Source organism: Ictalurus punctatus, chromosome 28, assembly GCF_001660625.3.
Source record: "Ictalurus punctatus breed USDA103 chromosome 28, Coco_2.0, whole genome shotgun sequence".
Lineage (NCBI taxonomy): Eukaryota > Metazoa > Chordata > Actinopteri > Siluriformes > Ictaluridae > Ictalurus > Ictalurus punctatus.
The window spans coordinates 9,292,505-9,302,764 of record NC_030443.2 but is presented as its reverse complement, the minus strand read 5'-3'; the positions used below and the strand labels follow the sequence as shown (position 1 = coordinate 9,302,764).

The 10,260-nt window shown below is 51.3% G+C and overlaps 1 protein-coding gene across 1 annotated transcript; it reads left to right on the top strand.

Annotated features, from left to right (window-relative positions):
• Positions 1–5,313: 5,313 nt before the first annotated feature.
• LOC124628585 (uncharacterized) lies at positions 5,314–9,994 on the top strand. The gene is made up of 2 exons (XM_053677184.1): positions 5,314–9,694; positions 9,786–9,994. Exons 1-2 carry the CDS (start codon positions 5,373–5,375, stop codon positions 9,964–9,966), a joined length of 4,503 nt encoding a protein of 1,500 aa, XP_053533159.1. The 5' UTR covers positions 5,314–5,372; the 3' UTR covers positions 9,967–9,994.
• The last annotated feature ends 266 nt before the right edge of the window (positions 9,995–10,260 follow it).

Below are 10,260 nucleotides of genomic sequence, written 5' to 3'. Positions count from 1 at the left end.
TGTTTACTATACAAGGTTACAATGTTTACTATAATTACACAAGTTTCCTATGTCAATATCTGCAAAAAGGTTCTTATGCCAGATAATATGTCTCAGGTAATAAAAATCAATAAAATTTTAATCCATGTCCAGTTGGATTGATTTGGATTACAGCTAGTAAGCACTCATGGGGCAAACTTATTTGATTTTGTTGTGATGAGCTATGATTCTTTTCATTTGAGTTTTATTTGAAAATGTACTACTTATTTAGTTTTAGTAGTTAGCATATGATTAGCAAAACAGATGTCAGAAAGCTGTTTGAAGGCAACCAAAAAAGCTTCAGTTATCTCTATGATTTGAGTAGTAGTAACTATTATAGACTCCAGTACATAGTAATAAATCTGAAAGTGAAATATAAAGGATATATACCTGCCTTTAATCTGTACTAAAGACAATGAGTAAAACACAAACCCATGCCTTCCCTGAATAAAATAACAGCATTATCTTCCTGTAATGTCTAACATGGTTGCAGAGGACTCTTGGTTGCATAAAAGTACACGCTCCCTTATACATGTGGGCTTCACTCCGCAATACAATACATGTTGTCAGCAGGGTTCAAATCTGAAGTCTTAGACGACTGCATCCAGGGTTTAAGCCCATTCCCAAGGACCACCCATGCTGTGTTAATTATCCCCAATAAGGCATATGTGAATATATCCATATCTAAACCTGACTCTATAATCACAGCAGCTTTTGTTAGGATCCTCACGTTAGAAAACAGTCCATTATAACAACCCATGCGATCTCAATGAATGGACACTCCTGCATTTGTATCTGCATCAGTACCCCTCGTTGCATCAATGTCGAGTAACATTGCAGAAGAGAGAATGAGGCCAATAAATGTTTCGTGTGTTGTAATTTAATGTTGTTGTTTTTTTCCAGATTGACTGCTATGCTGTCCATGGTATGACAGATGACCAGCTAATTAAATACGTGCCCAAAATTGGAGATCGGATAGCTATTCGGCAGTACTGCAGAAGAGAAATGGCTGCACTGGAAGGAACCACCTCAACTATCTCTAAGGCTACAGAAAGCCTGATGGCAAAAATAAACTAAAGACGGGCCTCCAAGAGAATTCATGGGGATGGTCATTCCGAAAAATTGTCAGGTAACTCTTATGCTCTCAAAATGGATCGTTCTTTTCAAATGGGATTGTTTGAAGAAGTAGGGGGCTCTTGTATTCAGGTAAAAGAGAAAAGGGGAGGAGGGACCAGACATTTGAAAGCAATGAAGACTACTACAATGGCACAGCTGTTGGAGACTGGCAAAGAACTCTTTTTTCCAAATGTAAAATAGGCAATGCCAATGAATTTGAATTCACCATGCAAGATTTTACTGAAGATGAGCTGGATCCATTGACCACACTAGCTCAGCAACATGAGAAAAGAAAAGTTAAATTGTTGAGACTGTATCTATCTGGCAAAAAGACTGACATTGAAGCAACTGAAACACTGAATGCTGCTACCTCACCTGGTGAATCACAAAATGCATCAGCCCTCACAAGTGAATCATGCTGTGCAGCTGCTGCTTCACATGGAGCTGTTTCCATAATTGGATCTCCCAGTGGAACTGCTTTCACAACTAGAACTCCAAGTACAAGTGAATTTGCCAGTCCGATGTCTAGTGCAATTTTGAATGCGGTAGCTTACGTCTCAACAGAGAATTACATGCTGGATAAGGAGGATTTGATTATTGTACCAAAGGCATCAATTTTAATTGATGAGGAAATTGTGCTCGGGATATGCTTTCTTGATGATTGCCAGGATGACCTTGATGATACCCTTCCAATGGACCCAGTGCAGGAGGAAAGTTCATTTACAGGACAGGAACTTCGTCAACCACCAAAGGCTAAGGTTTCACAGGGGAAATGTTTTCAATGGACTAAATGCTGCTTTTACAAATGGTTGTGTGTTTGTAAATGAGTCTCTCTTCGAGATTGAGATGGTCTTATCCAATGGTAACACAGTGAAAGGAGAAGACAATGGTGGAGTTTTGCGTGATGCGCTAAGTGAGTACTGGAAAGACCTTTATTATGAAATGCACTGCTGGAAACTTACTTAAAATGCGAATACCATACGTAGCTAAAGTCATGGTCCTAGGCTGCAAAATGGTGAAGTACTTTCCCATTGTGCTGGCTTAGCCCTTACTCTCTAACTGTCTTGCACTTGAAATCATGGATGATGACCTTTTTTTAACATTCTTAGAGACAGTTCCTATTGAAGAAAAAGAAGTTGCCGAGCAAGCGATGAAAGACTTCCAAACTATATCTGGAAGAGAGGAATGGATGGATTTCCTTGAGGCTCATGATGTCAAACTCCTCGTCACAGAAGCAAATGTCAGAAAAACCTTACTTGAAGTGGCACATAAAGAAATAGTTCAGGATCCTGCATATATAGCAGAGTGTTAGAGCAGTGTGCTGAAAGGGCTGAAACTGCCCCCAGGAGAATTGGAAGAAGTGCTGGCCAGCCTCACTCATACACCCAGGAAGGTTGTTGCCATGCTACAACATGAGATCCTCAACAAGAGAGAAAATCAGATTCTTGATTTTCTCAAGAAGTTTATAAGGAATTGTGATGAACTTCGGCTGCGGAAATTTCTCGGGTTTTGTACGGGTAATCGTTTTAATTGATTACAAATATTTGATCATATGGCTTCACATAACAGAAACATAGTTAAGAGCTAAAGAAATACTCTTTTCACCAATACAGCAATAATTAACAAAATTTGTAATCAATGAGGTATCTAATCAAACAAATCCAAATTTGTTATATTTTTGTCCTTTTAAGGGGATAGTTTGGATTTTTGTACATTTAAGTGGTAATACTCACCAGTAATATAGTTGCTGCTGTAATAATGCCATCAATGTAGTTGATGCATAAGAATTACTTTGCTTACCAAGTCCCCTGGTCAGAGTTCTGTTCGGGTTCCAAGTGAACTGAAGTTGGCACTGGTATAACTAATAACTTTAAGCTAAAAAGTCTTAGCTGACTGAGACCTTCAGTAAAAAAAAATAAATAAATAAATAAATAAATAAATTTAAAAAAGGACTAAATCCATAAGATTTAAATAGTCACATTATATTTGTCAGGTCTTCAACAGGCACAGACCTCCTAGTTGCCCAGAATATCCAGGTCTGATTCATGGAGCCGGAGAGTATGTTTACTAGAACACCCCAGGCCCACACATGCGGCTGTGTGTTGGAAGTCCCAAAGAACTATACATCATACCCAGGGTTGGCTGAAGAGTTCATTAATGTTCTTGATGCAAACATGTGGGTCATGGACATTATTTAGTGGTAAGTGACTGGTGCGAGTTTAAGTCAAAATTACATTTTGTGAATTTGATTGGGAAACCCATCTGCTTGTGGCCAGCTTTGTAGAGAGATAGAGGGGATATCAGGATAAAACATATTGTCATACATGCGGCATATATAGATGACATGCATGATTCCATGAAACATAAAAGATGGTATGATACATAAAAAAAGGGAGGTTGGATATAGGCCTGTAATTTGCCGGGTTATAATGATCAAGGTTCGGTTTTTTGAGAGATGGTTTGATCACTGATATTTGACAATTGTGGTACATATCTGGGATTTTTAAATACTTTAAAGGGCTCAGCTTTTCTGTCTTTTTCCATTACCTTTAGTGTGTTATATATCTTGTTGTGCATGTAAACGGTCTGCACAGTTACAAAGCCCAAAGTACACTCCAGAGGGAGTAGCTCTCTCCCGCAGAAACAATTTTCTCAGTTGCCTGAAAAGCCTTTCCTTCCACTTCTTCTATGACATGATGATGCAATCTCATAACACTATTAGTGTGAGCTGACCAAATCAGAGCACACTGGGCTCATCAGAGGTGGGGTTTTAAAGACACAGAAGCAAAAGGAGCACTAACAGTGTTTCAGACATAGGGTGGATAGAGATATGCAGTACGAGGAAACATACGGTATTTTGGGAACACTGAAGCATGTAGATCTATTATAATAGATGCCCCAAATAAAATTATAAATATTGAACATGAGCATACAATGGGCTCTTTAATTTGTTTCATTTTATAAGGGCAGTGCATGCATAAGTAGTTTAGTAGGAATGGGGTCTAGTAGGCATATCGATGATCTAGACGAGGATGTCAGGGAAGTGAGTAGTATAACAACTGAGGTGAAGTCAGTGTAAGTATTGGATTTGTAAGATAAAAGGGTAAAGCAATCAGCAGTGACACTAGACGCCATGCCATGTATGGAGAGCCTCTTCAAAACTCCAAACCAGGAAGTGCTTATCTATTACTCAGGACACCAGCACAAATTCCATCTGCAGGAGACACAGGTAGCACAAAGAGAAAAGGAGGAGCTAGGCAGGGCTGTGACAGTCCATACATCTGTACTTTCATATCCATGTCTTGTTTGTCTGTTGTAGGTGGTTTGATGCCTGGGGAATCTCTGAGGGACAGCATATTTATATTTGTTTTTCTATGTTTGTAAATGTTAAAAGAGATAAATGAGTTATTTAGCAGTGATGGTTCTCAATTTCTTCTTGTTCCATGTTTTTTTTGCAAAAAAAAAAAAAAAAAAAAAAAAATTATATATATATATTGTCGCGACGGGCAGAGATCCGGCGCACACCAGAGGGAAAACGCTCCTTCTCCGACTGCCGCACCGGCATGACGTGGGCAGCTTCCTGCCGAACATTCCGCCAGCTGGAAGGACCGCCGCGGCAGGGCGGGGCTGACGCGACTCCGGCCCGCGATTGGCGGATCCAACGGGGAAGTCCCACCACTCAGGCGACGACGGAGGAGGATAAAAGAGCGCGCTTCCGGCCGGGAAGCGGAAGAGAATATCGTGGCGTCAAAACGGACTCCGTGCGTGTTTGCAGCGATTCGCAACCTCCGATCACGACGGTAACCTCACGCCTCACGCTAAATTCTTCTCTCTCTCTCTCCCTCTCTCCAGGAGTCGTAAGCGCGGACGAGACCGCCGGATAGTGAGAGTCGCACACACGGAGGACGCCGGCCCGGGAAAACCCCCGCCCCGCCTCGGGAATCCCGCCTCCGCCACGAGTCGACTCCGCCGGCCGTCACGCCTTCACAAACCCCCGCACTCTTCCATTTATCACACGTTCACCTCACCCTAGCCACAATAAAGCACCGTCTGCAACCACCCTTTGGTCTCCTGTGGGTCTGTACGCCGCCCTTCCCCGGGCTAATTCCTCACAACTGGTGGAGGATGCAGGCATAGTACAGACCCGCCTACTGCAAAGGAAAAAAAAAAAAAAAAAAAAAAAAACCCCATCAAAAGAAAAACACAAAAAAAAAAAAAAAAAAAAAAAAAAAAAAAAAATGGACCCCACCCTGCAACACTTGCTGGAGACCAGCCTCCAGCAGCACGCCGTGACGCAGCAGCTCGCCGAAAGCCTTCAGGTCGCCACACAGACACTGATCGCCATGAGGACTGAGACCCCCGCCGCCTCCACGCCTCTCCCCGACGCAACCAGCGAGATCCGCCGCCTACTACCCCCCCTTGGCCCCGAAGAGGACCTTGAGGCGTACTTCGAGACCTTCGAGAGTATCGCCTGCCGGGAGGGGTGGGACCGTGACGACTGGCCCCGTGCCCTTGGTCCCCTGCTCACGGGAGAGGCCCGAACAGCCTACTATGCCCTCGACCCGGAGGAGGCTACGGACTACCTGGCGATGAAGGAGGGAGTCCTGGCGTGGTGTGGCCGAACCCCTGGCCGGGCCGCTACTGAATTCCATCGTTGGGTTTATCGAACAGGTGCTCGACCACGTTGCCAGATGAACGCCCTCCTCCGGATCACCAAACGATGGCTCCGACCGGATCGGCATACCGCCTCGGAGGTGGCGGAGAAGGTGGCGGTCGACCGTTTCCTGAGAGCGCTACCCCGGGCAGAGAGACAAGCCGTGGGGGCCCACGCCCCAACTACGCCCCAGGAACTCCTGACTGCCCTGGAGCGAACCTTGGCCACCCTGGAGCTCGACTCCGGGGAGCAGCAGCACCTCGATCGGCCCCTCGGTGCCCAGGGCCCCCGGTCTGACCGCCAGACCCGGCCCCGCATCTGGAGGAACCCACAGAGGGCGCCCACTTGTGAACACCCCCGAGACGAGCCCATGCCTACAGAGCCGGAGAGGGAAGCCGCCCGGCTGCTTACAAAACCATGGCTGGCAGGCTGCGCCCTCCATCAGCAGCAACCGCCGGAGGCGCCCTCCGTGACGGTGTGGGTCGAAGGGAGACCGGTAACCGCCCTACTGGACACCGGGAGCACGGTGACCCTTGCCCAACCCTCCATCCTGCCTGAGGGGCGCCGACCAAGCGGGACGCTTACCGTGACATGCGTCCATGGGGACACCCGGGAGGTCCCCTCAGCTGAGGTCCAGATCCGGAGCGAAGCCAGCACCTGGCCCCTCCAGGTCGGAATCATCCCCGAACTCCCCGTGCCCCTCCTCCTGGGACGAGACTGGCCAGGATTCCGGGTGGTACCGAGAGCCGAGTCCTGGAGACCGCGGCGGCGGGGGATCCCAACCCGGCCGGCCTACCTGGCCCAGGGCGACGGAGAGGCCACCTCAGAAGGTAAGACCCCCCAAACTACTAACCCTCTGTCATCTGTCTTTCCCCAGGTAAACCGGGAGGGAAAGTTCGGTCGGGAACAGAAGGAGGACGACCGACTGAAGCACTGCTGGGCCCAGGTACGGGTGATAGAGGGGGTCGACCAGAGCCCAGACCTGAGGCTCCCCACATCGTACTTCCTCGTCCGAGGGGGGCTTCTGTACCAACGGGCCTGCCGCCGCGGGGAGCAGGTGGACCTACTGGTGGTGCCCCGAGCCAAGACAGCCGTCTTATTACACCTAGCCCACACCCATCCCCTCGGCGGCCACCTGGGGGCCCGAAATACCCTGGAGAAACTGCGGGACCGCTTCGTGTGGCCCGGGATGGACGCGGAGGTCCGGACCTTTTGTCAACAGTGCCCGCAGTGCCAACGCACGGCCCCGCGGAGGCCTCCGCCGGCGCCCCTGATACCCCTGCCCATCATCGGTGTCCCGTTTGAGCGAGTGGGCATGGATCTCGTGGGGCCCCTACCCAAGTCGGCCCGGGGCCATGAATACATCCTGGTCCTGGTCGACTACGCCACTCGGTACCCTGAGGCGGTGCCGCTCCGCAAGGCCACCTCGCAAAACATCGCCAGGGAGCTGGTACTCCTCTTCAGTCGAGTGGGGATCCCCAAGGACGTGTTGACCGACCAAGGTACGCCGTTTGTCTCGAAGCTAATGGCGGATTTGTGTCGTATGTTACAGGTGAAGCACCTCCGGGCGTCCGTCTACCACCCCCAAACCGACGGACTTGTTGAAAGGTTCAATCAGACCCTCAAGCGGATGCTGCGCCGGGTGGTGGACGAGGAGGGGAGGAACTGGGACCTCCTCCTCCCCTACGTACTCTTCGCCGTTCGGGAGTGCCCCCAGGCGTCCACGGGCTTCACGCCCTTCGAGCTCCTGTTCGGGCGGCGGCCGCGGGGATTGTTGGATGTAGCCCGCGAAGCCTGGGAGGAGCAACCATCCCCGTTCCGCTCCGTCGTCGAGTACGTGCAGGACATGCAAGCCAGGATTGACAGGGTGGGCCCCATCGTCCGGGAGCACATGCTGGCGGCGCAGGAGGAGCAGAAGAAGGTATACAACCGCCCCGCACAGCCCCGGGAATTCCAGCCGGGGGACCGGGTCCTCCTGTTAGTGCCCAGCAGCGCCTGCAAGTTCCTCGCCCGGTGGCAAGGTCCATACACTGTCCTCGAGCGCCGGGGCCCAGTCAACTACCGCCTACAGCAACCCGGTAAGCCGAAGGACGGGAAGCTATACCACATAAACCTGCTGAAAAAGTGGGTGGAACCAGCCCCGGTGGTGTCGGCGTTCGCAGTTCAGGACTCGGACCGGGGCAAGGGTACCTTGGTCGGCTTCGGGGAGGACCTCACCCCCACCCAAAGACAGGAGCTTACCGAGCTGACCGACCAGTTTGCAGATGTGTTTTCGGCTGCCCCGGGAATGACTCAGCTGGTCCAGCATGAAATCAAGACTCCTCCCGGTGTAGTGGTGAGACAAAGGCCATACCGTGTCCCCGAGGCCCGGCGCCAGGCCATCGAGGAGGAAATCAGTCGCATGCTGCGGGACCACATCATCGAGGAGTCCAGCAGCCCCTGGTCCAGCCCCATCGTCGTCGTGCCGAAGCCGGATGGGAGCATGAGGCTATGCAATGACTTCCGGAGGCTGAACCAGGTGTCGGAGTTTGACAGCTACCCCCTCCCCAGAGTGGACGACCTGATTGAGAGGCTGGGGAGAGCCCGATTCATATCGACCCTGGACCTCACCAAAGGCTATTGGCAAGTGGCGCTCGCACCGGAGGCAAGGCCCAAGACAGCCTTTAGCACGGCCACCGGCCACTGGCAGTACCGGGTTCTCCCCTTTGGGCTGCACGGGGCGCCCGCCACGTTCCAGCGGCTAATGGACATCCTCATGCGACCCCACCGACAGTTTGCCGCGGCCTACCTGGACGACGTGGTCATACACCCCTCCACCTGGGCCGACCACCTGTTCCACCTCAGGGAGATCCTGAAAGCCCTCCGGGAGGCCGGCCTGACGGCGAACCCAAAGAAATGCCACCTAGGGCTGACGGAAGCCCAGTACCTGGGATACCGCATCGGACGGGGGATGCTGAAGCCCCAACAAAAAAAGATCGAGGCTGTGAAGGACTACCCACGTCCAACGTCGAAAAAACAGGTACGTGCCTTCTTGGGATTGGCGGGCTACTATCGCAGGTTCGTGCCTAACTTTTCTGCTGTAGCCTCTCCCCTCTCAGACCTTACAAAGAAGGGCCAGCCAGACCAGGTGAGGTGGACAGCCGATGCAGAAAGGGCCTTCCAGGCCCTAAAAGAAGCCCTCACCAGCGCGCCGATACTCCGCAACCCGGACTTTGACCTCCCGTTCACTGTACATACTGATGCGTCCGAGACCGGGCTGGGTGCCGTCCTCTCCCAGACCTTCGACGGGGAAGAACACCCAGTCCTCTACATCAGCCGGAAGCTGTCCCCGGCCGAGAGGAAGTATGCGGCGGTCGAGCGGGAGGCACTAGCAATAAAATGGGCCATCGAGGAGCTGCGATACTATCTGGCGGGCAGGCACTTCATCCTCATAACCGACCACGCCCCCCTGCAGTGGATGGCCAAGGCGAAGGACACCAACGCCCGGGTAACCCGCTGGTTCCTCGCCTTACAAGACTTCTCTTTTCAGGTTAAGCACCGGGCAGGGGCCCAGCATGGTAACGCGGATGGGCTCTCACGACGAGACGCCCTCTGGGCCCACCACCGAGCGGCAGTAGGCTCGGAGCTGAGGGGGGGGTACTGTCGCGACGGGCAGAGATCCGGCGCACACCAGAGGGAAAACGCTCCTTCTCCGACTGCCGCACCGGCACGACGTGGGCAGCTTCCTGCCGAACATTCCGCCAGCTGGAAGGACCGCCGCGGCAGGGCGGGGCTGACGCGACTCCGGCCCGCGATTGGCGGATCCAACGGGGAAGTCCCACCACTCAGGCGACGACGGAGGAGGATAAAAGAGCGCGCTTCCGGCCGGGAAGCGGAAGAGAATATCGTGGCGTCAAAACGGACTCCGTGCGTGTTTGCAGCGATTCGCAACCTCCGATCACGACGGTAACCTCACGCCTCACGCTAAATTCTTCTCTCTCTCTCTCCCTCTCTCCAGGAGTCGTAAGCGCGGACGAGACCGCCGGATAGTGAGAGTCGCACACACGGAGGACGCCGGCCCGGGAAAACCCCCGCCCCGCCTCGGGAATCCCGCCTCCGCCACGAGTCGACTCCGCCGGCCGTCACGCCTTCACAAACCCCCGCACTCTTCCATTTATCACACGTTCACCTCACCCTAGCCACAATAAAGCACCGTCTGCAACCACCCTTTGGTCTCCTGTGGGTCTGTACGCCGCCCTTCCCCGGGCTAATTCCTCACAATATATAAAATATAAAAGCTGTCAAGCTGTCTAGGGATAAAAGACCAGAGGAGTTATTTCACAAAGCAAATTTTCAAGATAACTTACACTAAGCAATTGTCATTTTGGATTTGAATATTCCTGATTTCAGAGTTATTAACATTCATGTTTTCATCTGCCACTACATGGACAGTTTAAAACAAACAAACAAACAAACAAACAAACAAACAAACA